Genomic DNA, 16,751 nt, shown 5'->3' on the forward strand with positions numbered 1-16,751 from the left:
TCAGGGGTCAGGCGCGGGCAGGGCAGGCCTTATTACCGATGACACAGAAGGGTTTTCTGGCAAAGCGGAAGCGGCCCTGCCATCCTCGGTAGCGGCAGCAGCATCCCGCGGACCAAACGCGGATGATGTACTCCAGGCCAAACACCACGATCATCACGAATTCCTGTGGGACCAGGGGCCTGAGTTCTCGTCTCCACCCTCCAGGAGCGAGGGCCCAGGTCACACAGCACCGGCCCAGCCCGGAGTCCTTGGGTTAGGGGTACCAGGATTTCCTCAGACCACCTCTCCTGGACGTTCTTACACCTGGCTGGACCCGAGGAGAATTCCAGAAGGCACGTGGCGCCTTCCACAGACTGAAAGCCCCAGTCTGTCTTCCATTTCCTGTCCACCAGCTGTCTGGCTTTTTCTGAGCTTCACTCTGCCCTCCCCCTCCCAGCTATCCCAGACTCAGTAACCCTGACTGGGTGACCTAAGGGGTGGCTATCTGTCAGCTGTCCACTTCCAAGGTGCTTCTGTTTAGAGAGAGAGAGAAAAAAAAAAAAAAAAAAAAAATCACACCAGGGGTTGAGTTAGCAGTTTTGGTCCTGAGAAGGAGTAGGGCTTTTTCAACCTCTTCTCTGAGCCCAACATCAGCCCTGGCTTAGCGGCAGGAGGTCCCTCAACACTTGCTCTAAAGCAGAAGATGAAGTCCAGAGAGGGGCAGCCATCAACTCCGGGAACACAGCATAGCAAGCCACTCTCTGAGCCACAGTAGAAGAAGCCTCTCTGTCCCTCTACCCTGAACCCCAAGGTGCTACCTTACACGGCCTCGCTCAGACCCGGACTCTGGCACTCACCAAGATGAGGAGACACTCGTTGGCAAGTTCCTGGTGCTCCTGAATTGTGGACAGCACGGACAGCACCAGGCAGCTGAAGACCAGCAAAAATCTGCAATAGCAGCATGGAGAGGGTTAGAATGCTGCACGGACAGGACAGCCGAGGAGCCTCTGGCAGGGGGCTGCGGGGTCGCAGGAGGATTTGGGAAGAATTATCCGGAAGGCAGAATCGGAATCAGGGTTCCCTGGAGTTGTGGTTCTGTGCTGGACAAAAAAAGGGAGAAGCCCCAAGGTCTGGGCTACTGAGCTCACAGACCCGTTACAGGCCTCTCAGTTCCCTTCAATGCGGGCGGCAGCCTGGGGAGGTGGTCATTCCTCTGGGGGGCGGCAGGTCTGTCTGGGCTGGTGGTGGAAACACACCAGCTCAAACTCCCACAGTCAGGAAGCGCCTCCAGGCTCAGCCATTCACAAGTGGTGCCCTCGGTCTTAAGACTGTCTTAAGAGAAGTATCTCAGAGGTCAGCTGGGGGGCCAGGCACGGTCGGCGGCTGAGGGAGGGGTCTCTGCTCCCTCTGAACTCCAAGGTTGGCAGGAACATCGCTCCATTTGCAGAATGGGGACAATTGCCTCTGCCTTCGTGGGCTCTTAGGGAATTAATAATAATGAGACAACTATGAAAGGAAAGGGGACTAGGGAGGACAGGGAAGGAGGGAAGGATTCAGAGTGGGGTAGGGAGGGGAATCAGGCCTCATGGAGCCATGCCATGGAGGCCTGGAACTCCCCTGAGGGCTGTGGGAAGCCCAGAGAGAGACGTTTAGAAAAGAGAAGAACTTTATAGGCCAGCTCAGCCAACACTTCCCACAACCCCAACCACACACATGAGGAAACTGAGGCTCAGACAGGGAAAGGGATTCACCCAAGGTCACTCACTATGTCCAGGACAGAGTTGAGATTAGAGCCAGGGTCCCCCACTTCCCAGTGGACGGGAAGAGGGGGAAAGGGCATGAGGAGGGAGGCTGGAGGCCTCAGTATGTGAATACGTGCAGAGGCAGCACAAGGAATCTGGACTCCCAGAAGCACTGCTCTTTGGGAGGGGGATGTGCCAGACACACATGTGCTCTGGAAGAGACTCCGGGGGAATGGGCTCCTCTGGAAACACATCCCTTATGAACTGACCCACAGCGTTCCCCAAATGTTCCCAGCGTCTCCCCGCCTGGGACGGCTGGCAGGGCATCCTGCCTGAAACACCCCAGCGTCGGAGCCTGCTGAGTCTCTGCTCACCCTCGGCTCTGGGAAGCCTCGGGGATGCCCTCCGCCTCACTGTTCCCTCTTCAGATCGCCCCTTCCCAGTGCTTGCCTGCGTGTATGTGGCCCACGTCACTTTCCATATGGCTTCATTTGTGTTTCACGGTGCCAGGGGCATGGGCTCAGGGTCAGAGAGACCTGGGTTCAAATCCTGGTCCGGCGTATACAGTCCCCTACCTTCCCTGAGCCAGTCTCCACATCTGTACAGTGGAAGCTGATGGGGAGGTAGACCCGTGAAGGGCATGGCTCTACCTCCCTGGACAGGGGTTCCCAGGCTGCTTGGAGGGCAGGCTTAGGGGCTGCATCCCAGCACATGCCCTTGGGTAGAGGAGGCAGGTGGCAGATGTCAGCAAAGGGTTTTGAATGAATGAGTGAGAAGGAGGCTTCCTTGGCCAGTTCCAGGCAAGAGCTGAGTCAGCGAAGACAGAAGGCACAGGGAGAGGAGCGGGGAGAGCACCCACTCCTCATGTTCAATAATTAACCACAGAAAACCACATCCCCCAGGGAGGGGGGAGGGCCGCTGACCCAGGGCTCGGGGGCAGAGGGCCTGCCCCCCCAACGCCCTGCTGAGGTCATCTCATTCAACCCCCTCCCCTGGGAAGGGCTGCAGCCAAATCTTGATGGGCCTTCACCCCAGCCCTGGACAGAAATCCTTCCGTCCCAGTGTTCAGTTGATGTCAGATCCGCGGGTGAGAGGGCCACACTAGGGGCTTCCTGCTGAGGCTTTCAGGAATTTATTTTTCCCAACACTGTTCTTTCTATGTCTATAAAATGGACACATCACAATAGGCTAAATGAAAGAAGCAGATCATAAAACCTGATCCCAGTTTTTACTTTTTTTTAATGTTTATTTATTTATGTTGAGAGAGAGAGTGTGAGCAGGGAAGGGGCAGAGAGAGAAGGAGAGAGAGAATCCCAAGCAGGCTCCATGCTGTCAGCACAGAGCTGGATGCGGGGCTTGAGCTCATGAACTGTGAGATCATGACCTGAGCCAGAATCAAGAGCCAGACGTCCAACTGACAGAACCACCCAGGTGCCCCCCAAATACCTATATTTTGAAAATGGGGGGGGGGAGTTTTTAAAAGAGGGTGGCTCCTGGGTGGCTCAGTCATTTAAGCTTCCGACTTCAGCTCAGGCCATCATCTCACGCTGCAGTGTGTGGGTTCGAGCCCTGCGTCTGGCCCTGTGCTGACAGTTCAGAGCCTGGAGCTGTTTCGGATTCTTTGTCTCCCTCTCTCTCCGCCCCTCCCCTGCTCACACTCTGTCTCTGTCTCTGTCTCTCTCTCTCAAAAATAAATAATAAACATTTAAAAAATATTTTTTACATCGGGGGGGGGGAATCCCTGCTTGGGTTCTCTCTCTCTGCCCCTCCCCCAGCACACGCACTCTTTCTCTCTCAAAATAAATAAATAAACATTAAAAAATAAAATGTAGATATTTTTAATATTCATACCAAGAGTCAGAAGGGCTTATCTCTGGGTGGCAAGATTAAGAGTGATTTGGCTTTTGTTTTGAATTTTTGCTCCTCTGCATTTCCTCGTATTTTGTTAGAATAAACAGGGGTGATAACAAACTAATGGGAATTTTAAAATGCATTTCCTTAAAAGTACAGAGAAAGAGCCACCTTCAATCCTGCCCCCACCTCTTTACCATAATCGCTTCTGCCGTTTGGCAGGTGACAGGGCGTGGCAGCCTCTCCCCGGGAGTCCAGCTCACATGTCCAGCTGTCTGCTCAGCATCTCTTCTCAGATGTCTGGTGGCCTCTCAAACCAAACATGTTCAAAACCAAACTCCATTTGCCCTCAAATCTTGTTTCCCTCGGGTTTCCCCATCCCAGTAAATGGCATCACCTGCCGCCCAGGGGCTCGGGCCAAGTATCTAAGAGTGGCCTTTGATTTTCCCTTTCCCTCACCCTCCACATCCTGCCCTTTAGCAATTTCTATTGGCTCTACCTTCAGAATAAATCCCTGCACAGTCCACAGCTCACCATCCTGACCAAGCCGCCACCACCTCGTCTCTGATTGGCCTCCCTGCCTCCACTCTGGCCCAGCCGTGACCCACTCTCTCCAAAAAAGCTGGCGTGATCTTCCTACAATGCAAAGTTGGACGCCATCACTCTCCTCCAACTCTCCCCTGACTTCCAAATTCCCATCACATTTGAGAGCGAACGTTAAACTCCTCAGCATGTGCAGCAAGGCCCCGTGAGCTCTGGCCCCCACCCCACCTCTCAGACTTCATCTCCTCCCCTCCCCCGCCTCCATCACGTTGACCCCGACCTCCATGTCATTCCTGGAACACCAGACCCATTGCCACCTCCAGGCTTTGCACTTGCTTTGTTGCTTCCTCTGCCTATTTATTGCTCCTTTACTCATCCAGGTCTCCGTTCAAACATCACTTCCTCCGAGAGGCCTTCCCTAACCACCCCCTCTCCAGAATAATAGCCCCATCCCCACTCTCTCCTTGCTCTGCTTTATTTATTTTTTTCATAGACTGAGTAAATGAATAGCAGAAATTCACATGAAACAAACATTAAAGCACCATGTCACCAAAGCCCCCAATTTGTACCCACTGAGAAGGCTCCCAAAGCTCTAAGCACATCCATCCCTGACCTGTTGGACTCCCCCAGCGCCCTTCCTGAGAAGGGAAGAGAAGGCAGGCCTCTGACCTTGACCAGCTCCATGTGGTAAACTGTTTAAAAAGCCCCTGAACTTCACTTCCCCTGCCTTCATACACTGGTTGAGAGTTTCTCCACCCCAGACGCTCAATACAGTGGAACAGATACATTAAATCTGATAAAGAACATCTTGTGTCCCAGGCACCTGAATAATTATCCCCATCTTCCAGATGAAGAAATGGGGCTCAGGAAGGAGGGATAGACTTGTTCCAAATCAGTGAATCAGTGTGATCCCTCAAGCTACCTTGGTCCTCCTGAGGGGTCCTCACACAGACACCCACTCTTGGGACAGCAGAAGGGAGATCAGTGTCTGGAGCTTAGGCAGAGAGGAGACAGAGAGAAGGAGCTGTAAGCCAGGGTCTGGTTGTGAATGCCAGAACCACCATGTGGCTTCATTCATGCAACAAATAAGGACTAAGGATTGCCTCTGGCCCCCTGTGGGGCTCCAATTTCTCTCTCTCTAGAATTATAGGTAGTATGCAGGAGCTGGCTGGCTTGGGCCATCTATAATTGCCCCAACAGAGAGGTCAGACTGCCGCTTTCTGGAACATTTTTGCCCACCATGTCTGGCTGCAGTTTGGGGCCCGTGTCCTCCCTTGCCCGGCCCAGGAGGCAGTGCGGGGACAGGTGGGTGCTGCCTGGCTGATTCTCCCTGGCTGGGCTTATCCTGAGACTCATCACAACCCTTCCACACCTCCACCCCCATGCTGTGACTATCCCGCTCATTCAGGAAGGCAGTGAGGAGATTAGGGACTGAATAGGTAGCTGGTTTGCTTAGATCTGTGGTTCTCGAACTACAGCTGGTGTCAGAATCACCCAGAGGACTTGTTAAGGTACTGACTTCTGGGCTTCACTCCTAGAATGTCAGTATGAGGCGGGACGACCGGAGAATTTGCATGTCTACAAAGTTCCCTGGTGATGCTAATGCTGTTCCTCCGGGAACCATACTTTGAGAATCACTGGCTCAGCTGATAGGTGTGCCTGTGGCTGACTCAATTATTAGCCAACTCACGGCTTTTTAAACAACTGCAATTATTGCCTTCCCCGCCTCACTCTCCCCCCACCACCTTCTTGAAATCACTGCCCAGAAACAGCCACGGGGCAGAGGTAGCAAGGAAAGCCCTACTGGGGAGGTGGGTCTCATGCCAACATCGGCTTCGCCCCCAATTCACCGTGTGACCCCCAAACACTGGGCCAAGCCCCCTCCATGCTTATTTTTAATTACTTCTCACAACAACCCTGTGAGAGCAGTGTCAAAGTTACCCAAGGCTTATCGGTGAGAAAGCACAGGCTCGGAAAGATACTCTATGATGGCTGCCCAACTCTGTGAGTATACTAAAAAACACCGAATTATAAGGGGGGATTTTATGGTATGTGAATTATAGCTCAATAAAGCAGTTATTTAAAAGGAGAAAAAGAAAGGCATACTAGATTGTCCAAAAGTCATAAGGCCAGGACCTAAACCCAAGTCCACCTGGACCCCCAAGCCATACTACCTCTCTGGGCCTCAGTTTCCCCATCTGTAACATGAAGTGGGGGGTGTTAGCCTTAAGACTCTCCAGCAGAGGGGTAGAAGGGAGAGAGGGTCAGCCATGAGCTCAGTTCCAGATTCTCTGGGGATGTCCCCGGAGAGACAGATGCTTGGAGGCTGAAGAGGTGGGGATAGGAGTTGGGGGTTTGGTTTTTAACCCGCAGAGAAGGGGTTATCTCCTAACCTCTGAGCCACGTCCACTTAAGAAATGTTCTTTGCCATCCATACTCAGCCAGGTTGATTGCAAAGCCAGAAATGAATAACCCAGACCTCCTCCCCCCCCACTCCAAGAAATTAACAACTATTGCAAAGCAGTGATAGGATGGACAAGGGGATAACAGTTTGCCAAGGGGGTTGCGGGGGGGAGTCCTAAGACAGCTTCCATAGAGCCAATGTGGAGGGATCAGTGAAGACACGGAGAGGGTGATGGCCAGTGCCTCCAGGAGGGCAAGCAGGATATGTGCAGGCGCCTGAGACGTGGGGGCCTACAGACAGCCTCCAGTGGCCAGCAGTTCTGGATGACGCGGGGCTGAAGTGAAGGGGCAGTGGAAAAACCAGAGGTCCAGATCCTGTGGGTGCTGCGAGGGGCACCCTAAGGCATTACGAATGTTATCCTCAAGGCAAGGGGGAGCCATTGGAGAGTTTCGAGGGAGGAATGACGTGGTATGCTACGTGCTCCAGGACTACCACTCAGGGGTAGTGTGGAGCATGGACCGGAGGCAGGGAGACCGAAGGGGAAAAGCAGGTAGAAAGTTCCACAGTAACTCAGATGAGAGATGAAGGGGACAGCACCAAAGAGAAGGGGATGGATGGAGGTTTCAGGGAGGAGGATTTGGTGATTATTTGGAAATGGGGACAAAGGAGGGAGAATGACTCTCATACTTCTGGTGCGGGCACCTGGTGGGTGAAGGTGCCATGAGTGAGCAGACACGAGAGACCCCGCTGGAGGGGCAGCTGGGGGCGATGAGCTCCACTTGGGACACGTGGAGACTGACAGGGCTGCGGCGCACCGGGCAAACGGTCACGGGCATGAAGAGAGACCGAAGCCGGAAGTGCCGACGTGGGGCACATCGGGGGTAGAGGCCACGGGAGTGGCCGAGAGAGTTCGGGGAGCACGCGGCACATTTGGAGAAAGACCCAATGGGACCCCAGAGGCGCAGAGGGAGGGGACACACTCCACTCAGACTCAGAAGGAGCTGCCGGCGAGATGGGAGGGAAACCAGGAGGAAGGAGCAGCAAGGCTGCCGAGCAAGAGGGTTTCAAGGAGGGAGCGAAAGCCAGCATCAAATGCTGCCAAGAGGTCAGGCAAGATAAAGCCTGAAAAACGTCCGCTGGATTTGGTGACAAGCCGGTCCCTGGGCACCTTGGCAAGGGCAGCGGAGACCAAGGGGAGGCCTGGCACAGGCCCAGGTGGGATGAGAAAGGGAGAGGGGCAGCGATAAAGAGGAAACAGAGGGCGTACGGCTGGCTAAAGAAGCCTGGCTGGCTAAAGAAGCCTGACGGCACAGAGTAGAGGCAGACAGGAGCCGGAGAAGGACGCAGAGCGGGAGAAGATGAAGATGGGGGAGAGAGAGGGAGTGATCGATGGAATGAAGTCCCCAGGACAGCAGGGAGGCCCGGATCCCGGCCAGGCAGGGCTGGTGCTGAGCAGAAGGGACCCCCCACCCCCCACCCCCCACCCCCCGGCCCCGCCCCCAGCCAGCTTGGGACAGGCGGCAAGGAGGAGGGGCTCGGTGGAACCTGAGGTTGGGGGGCCAAGGAAGCCAGAGAGCTCCCTGGGGGCTTTGACTTCACTTCCTCTGTGACAGAGGAGTCAGGCCTCCTTCCTGGGGGAGGTGGGGAGCATTTGAACAGCTGGTGTGGAGGGAACTGGCCAGGCCCCGGAGAGGGGTCCCCGTGGGAACATAGGACCATTATTCCCTGCTGTACGAATGGGAGAAAAGAGCCAGAACATCACAGGTGCTCCACACATGCATTTTGGGTTTGGTTTGTTCTGGGAGTTTTTGTTGTTGTTGTTGAATTTTTACCCCTTGAAGTAATCTCTATGCCCAATGAGGGACTCAAACTCGTGTCCCCAAGAGCACAAGTCACATGCCCAACGGTTGAGCCTGCCAGGTGCCCCCTCTGGTTTTGTTTTCAAGGCTTGGTGCTCCTTGAGGGAGGAAGCAGCCAAGTGGGAGGAGGGGATGCCCCAGCCTCCAGTCAGGCTAGAGTAAATGCAGAACCAGGCCGTGCCCCTTCCTTCGTCCTGGGCCTCCTTCCTTCTCTCCAGTGTCCCTCCTCCCAGACACCTCTACCAGGGTCTGTTGCCTGCTTGGCCACCAGCTGGCTCCCTCATTTCTACATGTGGCCTTGGGAGTATGTGACCCCTTCCTCACCTCCCAGACCAGGACCCCAAAGGCGAGCTTCTGTCTTCCCCCTGGGGACAGCTAGGGCCAGTCTGTCCCCATTCAGCCAAGGTTCCTGGAGGACAGAGGCCATAACCCCACCACCTTCCAGCCGGAAAGGGCTTCTTAAACCCCAAACCAGATTGATAGTGAAGGAGGGACCTCAGCCCGACCTGACAGGCTCCCCCTGACACGGGGGTGCAGTGTGGTCTGGAGGGCCCTGGGCTCCTCTGGGGAGAGCAGGCTCTTACTTTCTCTTGCAGGGGGATAGAGGGGAGGGGCAGTCAGCCAGGCCTCAGAGCGAGGCTCTTTCCAAGAATCCTCAGGGGCTGGGACGAGAAGTTTCCCCTGATCCAGCGATTCTAAATATGGCAAAGGGAGCAAAAGCACGTGACCCAGGGCCCCACACCAGGGCTGCGGCTGTGGCCGCTGCTTCTCTGGGCCAGAGGCCTATGCTGGGGGCTCAGGCTTAGGGATGAGGTCTCAGTGGAGCCTCAGTTTCCCTGTCCATAACATGAAGGTGGGGGACATTCAGTGAAGGGTGCCACCCCCTCCAGCCTTAGCATTTTCCAGAGTGGGGTGGAGGGGAGAGGGCTGAGCCCTCAGCTCAGTTCCAGATTCTTTGAGGGTGTCCCTGGAGGGACGGCGGCCGCCAGCACATAGTACAAAATATGAAAAAAATGCCCCTCTTGGAGAAGCAATTAGAAAAAGGCGTTCCCCTTTAGCCTGAAAAATTGTAAAAAGTTGACCCCTCCGGATGGACCCACCAGAAACAGGCATCCCCTGCTCCGGGCTGACCCAGCCCTAAGCAGAGCCTGGACTTCAGTGCCACTGACGTCTTCTCAGCCAGGCCCCTTGGCAATGCACAGGATGTACAAGGACATGGGCAGCCCCAGGGGCGGCTCTGACAGCCACCACAGGCCTGGAGGGGCCACATGGCTCCGTGCCGCTCTCCTCGCCACCACGGATTCGTCTAGAGCTGGAGACGGACCCAAGAAAGGTCCCCCTGTAGGCAGGGCCCAGCCAGTCAGGTTATCTTTCTCAGGAATGGAACTAAGAGCCACAGAGCAAAGTTGGTAGGGATGCAGAGGAAGAAATGGATGTGAGGCCGCTGTTCCCGAACCTCATCTCCCCTTCTCTATTTGGTGAAGCCCAGGAGTGCGCCTCCCTCCGTGATGCCACGAGATTCTTCCCGAGCCTGGCAGGAGTGTCCTCCGCCTTCACATGCCAGGTTTTCCTGAGCTAGTGTGAATGGTCTCGGTCCCAGTAGGATGTGGAAGGCAGTGTCTTCTGGACAAGGTGTTTCATGAGTCATAGCCTCGTCCTCTCCCACCTGGTCTGGCTCCAAACCCTCCCACTCGCTCTGGCTGCTTCCCTCTGCCCATGCCAGCCAGACTACCTGGTGCACCAGGTAAGTAGGCTGAGCAACATGTCAAGGGTGGGAACAAGGAGGGAGCAGGGGCCATCCATCTGTTTAGGGCTGGCCAGGCAGCATGGACTCCTCAAATAAACAGGGAGCGTGGGCTCCCCGGCAGGAGGCCAGCAAAAAAAAAAAAAAAAACGAAAGCGAAGTAGGGTGGGGCACAGGCAGCCTGGATTCTGAACACTTAAACAAGATAGCCAATGGAAGGCTTCCCCGGTTCCACCTGAGAAAGCTCCATGTGGCTTTGGGTGACTCAGTTTTACATTCTGGGCTTGGCATAAGATTCCACTTGAACGAAGAGCTTTGCTGCTTTTTTAAAAAGTGTGAAATCCACCAACTTACAGGCTCAGGCCCAAGCTCCTAAGCAAGGAAGGCCCTCACCAGCCCCCACCTCACTCTCCACCACGCAGAGCCCAAGCTGGCACTTGACGCTCCATTGTCAGAGCTCTACCCTGCAAAAGCAAGCAACTTTTCCCTTCCCGATCTTCCTTCCCTCACATCTGCCCCTCCTCCAGCCCGGCTGGGTCGGGTGGGAGCCCACCTCAGGCTCCCTTAATCCCCCACCCCCATCTCTATGCCCACCTCGGTCGGTCGGTCGTGGCAATGACTTCAACTCGAGAAAGGCTGTTTGAGGCACTGCCTCCTCCCACAGACCAGGAGCTAGTTGAGGTCTTGTCCTTTTCCCCTTGAATGCCCCGGGCCCAACTCAGAACGGGGCTCCCTGAGAGAGAGCACAACCTAGGTGCTGGACCCCAGGCACCACCCACCCTCCAGGGTGCCCGCGCCGCCCTGCTGGCCACTCCTGGCTGCACATCTCGACCCTTCCTGCAGCAGGTGGGGTGAGTGGCCCTGAGCACACAGGCCAGGGCCCTGGAGCACTCAGGCCAGGGCCCTGGAGCACTCACTCACTGCCTGATTGCTGATTTGGTATTTACTGAGGGCTCCCCATGAGCCGGACGACAAAGACAGGCACCGTCCCTGCCTGCGTGGGGCGTGCGGTTTCCTGGGGGAGACGGATAATAAGCAAGTAAAGGTTGAAAATGTGAGATGATGATGGAGAGAAATTAGGTGGGGAAAGGGGAGAAGGAGCAAGGGTATGGGAGTTGGGGACTATTTTATAGAGGCTGGTTGGGAAAACAGCATTGAGAAGGTGACTTTTCAGCAGAGAGCTCAAGGAAATGAGGGAGGGAGCCACGCAGGTATCTGGGCAAATCGGGTTCCGAGGAGAGGGAAAAAGCAAGAGCAAAAACCTGAGCCAGAGGTTGCCTGGTATATTCCAGAACACCACGAAAGGAGTGCCCCCAGAGCGGAGTGAGGAAGAGGGAGAGTGGTGGGCAGAGGAGGTGGGATGCAGATCATCTACCGGCTCCTGTGAGGATTTTGGCTTTTACTCCAAGTGAGATGGGGAGTTCTGAGCAGGGAGTAACACGATCCGACTGGCGACTGGCGTTTGCAACAGCACAGGCTGTTGAGTAGAGAACAGACATTGGTGCAGAGAGGGGATGGGGTGGGGGACGGTTGTGTGATTCAAGCAAAAGATGACGGTGACTTGTGCTAGGGGAATGGAGGTGGCAGGGGGTGAGCAGATGCTGACTCTTTTAGCGCTGAAAGATCCCCTAGAGTGAATCAATCCTCTCATTTAAACAGGGGAAACTGAGTCCCAGAGAGGGGCCTGATCTACCTGGGATCATACAGTAGACCGGCGGCATGGCTGGGTCTGGCACCCAGATTTCTTGATTCCTAAGGTAATGTCCTTCTGAGTTCTCCTCTTCCTGTAGCAGGACCCAGGCACCTGCCCCTCCCCCTCCCCCCCCCCCCCCCCATCTCAAAAATTCCCTCATCCAGGCATCAGGCTCAGGCCTTGCCCCTGCCCTTCCTGCCGTATGTGACAGGGTGGCACTGGGTTCAAGGATTGCCCTGGCCTCCGGCTACTTGAGCCCAGTAGGGGTAAGGGTCACCTCTAAGGAGCCTTCTGTCCTCTGAATCAGCAGAACTTTCGCAAAGGGGGGAGGAGAGAGGAAGAGAAGAATCCAAACCAGGGGAAAGAGCTTAGTCCCCAACACTTGGTTGTCAGCACTCCCGGAGAAGAGAGGGCACCAAGAGCTGACAGGGTGGAACAGGAGATTCAGGGAGGGCCGGGCCCCCTGGGGAGTACAGGCCCCAAGGCTGAGCCCTGCCTGGGAGGGCTCTAGGCCCAAGCCAGTGAGCATCCCACCCAGTGGGAGGTTTAGGGGGCGTGATGGGGAGGGGTGTTTCAATGCCTTTGCTATCAGCAAGCAAAGCAGTATGCAAACTCATGGGCCACACCTGGGGCAGTTGGTTACAGCTGCCCTGAAAGCCTTGCTCCCCATAGGAACCCCAAATCCAGGCCCAGCTGGACTGAATCCAGCAAGACTGACTCCAGTGGGCCCTGACAGCTGGGAAAGGCTTGCTGTATGACCTTGGTCCAGGAGCACAACTTCTCTGGGCCTGTTCCGCAGCCAAGGCGGAAGGATGGTTTAGGAGGGTCTTAGGCTGGAAACCAGAAGCACATCTGCGGACGTCCTTTCAGGTTCCTCTGCTTTTAACAGGAAAGGCTGCCCAGCCCCTAGTTCCGGCTGGTTCAGAGTCCTCTAAAAGCCAGGAGCCTGCTTGATGGCTCTGAGCTATTTGTCAGGGTTGGGGCTGCAGAAAGGGAGGCACAAGGGCATGGACAGAGCTAGGAACCTGGGTCAGTGTGCTCTCTATCCTGATTCTGCCACCACTAAGCTAAGGAGTTGGGGCAGCTGTCTCTGGGTCTGGCTTTACTCCTGAGGAAGGGTCTCTGAGAGCCCTATTTTTCGCTGATCCATCTGGGACCGGTGATTTCAGCTTCTCAATTGGGAAGTGAGGCCCTAGCAGCTCCAGAAAGAAGCTGCCTGTCCTGAGCAACTTCTGGAGTCTGAGGAGAGGATCTTTTACATTTCATTTGCATGGTGCTCATTTGCATAGAAAGGCTACCTCCAAAACTCCCCCTATAATTGAATAATAATAGCAAGGAGGAGTCAGGGTAGACCAAAGCAAAACTTTCAATGGCTCATTAACCACAGAAAGGGTGTTGGAGGTCAGGGAAGGGACATATTGCATCTCTGGTCCTGATTCACCCTCTTCTAGCGGAGGAAGACAGAACCCTACAAGTATCAGAGCCCAAGGAACAGGGCTTGAATTCCGCTCAGATCCTGACCTCTGCCAGGCTCAAGAATTCAGACTTGTGTGTGTGACCTTGAGCAAGTGAGCCGTCCCTCTCTGGGACTCAGTTTCTTCGTCTATCGAATGGGGCCAGGGACGCCCGATCTGAGTCTGGAGTCGGGGGGTGGAACCAGCGCTGAGGGGTTGCGGAAAGGCTTGGGTTCACTTAGGGACACAGAGGAGGCTGACTCCGGGCGGGACTCCTCGGGAGAGGGTGGGGCTCCTGGGAGGAGAGCTCCTGGGGGACTCCTCCCCCCTGACGGTGCTCTACCCCCTTCCGCTACAGGGGCCCCTTCCTCTGCTGCGGACGCGCAGCAGTTCCGTGCTCCGGGGTCCGCAGAGCCCGCCCCGCCTCTTCGGCACGGGGAGGGCTTATTACAAGGGGAGGGGCAAAGGATGGGGGCGGGACACTGTGGTGGGCGGGGCTCCGAGTCGTCCCCGGGAGGGGCGGAGCTTCGCAGACACCCGGCACCACGCGCAGGAGGGGCGGGGGCGGGGGCGGCGCTGCGGCTCCAGTTACCTCCCTGCGGCCTCCCCCGCCCCGCCGGCTTCTTTTTCCGTTTCCAAATTAACAATTGAAAACGCGGCGGCCTGAAAGGCGAGCAGCGGGCCAAGCGGAAAGTGTGAAGGTGCCGCCGCGTCCCCGAGGACGGGGGCGGAGAGGGGGGCGCGACACCCTTACTGCCTGGGGCTTGCCCACCTAGTACCGGGTGCGGGCACTGAGCGCCCCAGGGCACAGAGGTGCCAAGGCCCCTAAGTCGGGTCCTGGCCTGATCCAGTCCCTCGTACTGTCCTGGCCTAGCGTCGCGGGACCCAGCGCCCAGGCTCCGGGTGGTGCCAGCCCTCGAGGGCGCTGGCGGAGGTGGGGGGGGGGGGGCACTAGGGCTGGGTTACTACTTTCAAGGCTGAGTGCCCAGGAGGGCAGGTGCCAGGCAGCACCCTCACAGCACCGTCCTTAAGGGCTCCAAGAGTCAGCTAGGTTTGCATGTGACCTCAAGCAAGTCATTTCACCTTGCTGAGACTCAGTTTCCTCATCTGAAAAATGGGGAGGGAAGATTCAGAGCTGGTGGTGAGGAACAAGTGAAATGAGAAGATGCCTGAGGCTGGTCCACAGTGAATACAACAGAGAGCAGCCATTATTATCTTGGGTTGATAATGATGATGATATTGAGTCCTTGGCATCCTTTCACCTCTGCTGTCCACCAGTGGGGAATACTGGAATTGACTGGTCTTTTCCTCCCCTCATTTCCTCGGGGCTTCCCCAAAGCCACACTTAACAGATAAAGAAACTGAGGCCAGGAAGGTCCTTGTAAGGGGCTCCAAGTCATTTGTGAGTGAAAAGAACTAGGGCCTGAGCCCAGAACCTGACCTCCAGGCCTGAACTCATCTTATGGAGATGAGCAGTCCCTGTGTCCAGGGCCCTGGGCATTAGACCTCCCTCGCCAGTGTCCTGAGACACGGATGCTGATACTAGGGCAGCTGAAACAAATGAGGGGGTAACGGAGACAGTCCCCTCTCCCAGGCATGCAGGGGCATGGGCCAAGCGAGCCAGAGGGTGGACACCCAGGAAAGCTACAGTTTCTGGCCCCCAAGTCCCCCATAATGTAAGCTCCGTGAACACAGTGACTTTATCCTGCTCACTACTATCTCTCCCACACCTAGCACAGGGTCTGGTGCATTGTGGGTCATCAATAAATATCTGTTGAGTGAATAAGCGAAGGAATGATGAGCAGGTGCCTTCTTATACAGCTGTGGCCTCCCACTCACCACTGGTGTGAACTGGTCTTCCTTAGGGAGGTGGGTCTGGGGTTAAGTGCCTCTCTCCCCAGTGTGGAGACACAGGGCCATAGAACGGGAGAGAAGGAGACAGAAGGAAGAGGGCGCAGAAGAAGAGATTCCAGAAGGCAGAATGGAGGTCAACTCTTTCTGCACAGCCTTCCGCTTCCTACTCCTGTCCATGGAGGGACGAGCCCCATTCCTCCTCCCTCCAGCCACCTCTTCACTGACTACCATGATTCATCCCCACCCCCACTAGTCCATTACCTCTGTCAGTCTGAGTGCTCCTCCCCCATTTACAATCCTACCATGGCTCCTTACTATTTACCACCTAAAATCCAAGCTCCTCAGCCCAGAGCTTGAGGCTGGAAACACACAAGTGTCAGACACACTCCACCCCTGTACATTTCTGCCTTGGTGACTTTTGCGTTCTCTCCTCTCCTGGGGATGTTCCCCCTTCCTCCCCAAGAATCCCTGATCTGCTTCAGGGAGAAGTGCTTCCCCCAGCCCCTTTGGATTCCTGGCCCTCTCTGGGTACCCTAGGATTCCCTCCTGCTGAGGCTGTTCTTGCCTCCGTCCAGCCCCCACCTCCCCAACCACCGCCTGATTAGAATCCAGCCACCAAGGGCAAGGCCCTTGCTGGCTGAGTAGATGCTCAGACAGTATTTGGCAGGAATCAGGAAGACCACCAGGTCACCAGGACCTTGAGCATCAGTGAGTCAGGGCTTTCCACTGTCCTGGGAAGCCTGAGGACTCTGGGTACAGGCATTTGGGGATGGCGGCAGATGTGGGTGGGTGGAGTGAGGGCAAATACAAGCCCATCCTGAACACTGGCAGGGTTGGAGAAGAAGTACAAATGGGACACAACGACTATTAGTCTAAATATTTAAAAGTTTAAATCAAGCTAGCCAGCTGTTAGATAAACTGTGTTTTACCCTTCCTGACGTGTATACCTTCATAACGATCTGGAAGGCCAGGTTTGAATTGAAAATCTTGGACTCTTTATAGTTCCATGCTGGAATCTGGCAGGGAGGGGCTGCTACCCCATAGTGTGCCCTCTTCTCTTCCCACACTGGGCTCATCCCTCAACAGGGGGGCCTGGGGGCCACTCCTGCGGGCGCCCCAGCCCACTCTTCCAGGGTCCATCTACACTGGCTGCAAACAGCTGCTTTTGGTCCTAGGAGAGCTCACACCACTCCGGCCCTTGGGATGATGAACCAGGAAAGAGGCCTGTACATGCCCTGGCACAGACACAGGGATTTAGGGGTCGGGGGACTTCAGGGTTACCTGGAATGTGTTCTAGAATAAGCATGGCTGTGTATAGGCACTGGGTTGCTGGTATGCAGAGCCAGACGGGCTGAGTGGGTAGGATTCTGGGCCCCTACCTTTGAATCCACCCAGGGTGGCAATGCTTTGATATGGTTTTTTTTTTTTTTCTTTTAATGTTTTTTCTTATTTTTGAAGGAGAGAGAGAGCATGAGCAAGGGAAGGGCAGAGAGGGAGACGCAGAATTCGAAGCAGGCTCTAGGCTCCGAGCTGTCAGCACAGAGCCCGATGCAGGGCTTGAACTCATGAACTGGGAGATCATGACCTGAGCCAAAGTCAGACCCTTAACCGACTGAGCCACCCAGGTG

At 55.5% G+C, this 16,751-nt stretch overlaps 1 protein-coding gene across 3 annotated transcripts in view; it reads right to left on the bottom strand.

The window, feature by feature from the left end:
- Positions 1-16,751, bottom strand: part of KCNQ4 (potassium voltage-gated channel subfamily Q member 4) — a 53,317-nt gene that overhangs the window by 22,426 nt on the left and 14,140 nt on the right. For all 3 annotated transcript variants that reach the window (XM_047872204.1, XM_047872206.1, XM_047872205.1), the window contains exons 2-3: positions 837-927; positions 37-163 (exon numbers count right to left, since the gene is read on the bottom strand). In XM_047872204.1, the coding sequence (XP_047728160.1) occupies positions 37-163; positions 837-927 (218 nt within the window). The remainder of the gene's footprint in view (positions 1-36; positions 164-836; positions 928-16,751) is intronic.

Source organism: Prionailurus viverrinus, chromosome C1, assembly GCF_022837055.1.
Source record: "Prionailurus viverrinus isolate Anna chromosome C1, UM_Priviv_1.0, whole genome shotgun sequence".
Taxonomy (NCBI): Eukaryota; Metazoa; Chordata; class Mammalia; order Carnivora; family Felidae; genus Prionailurus; species Prionailurus viverrinus.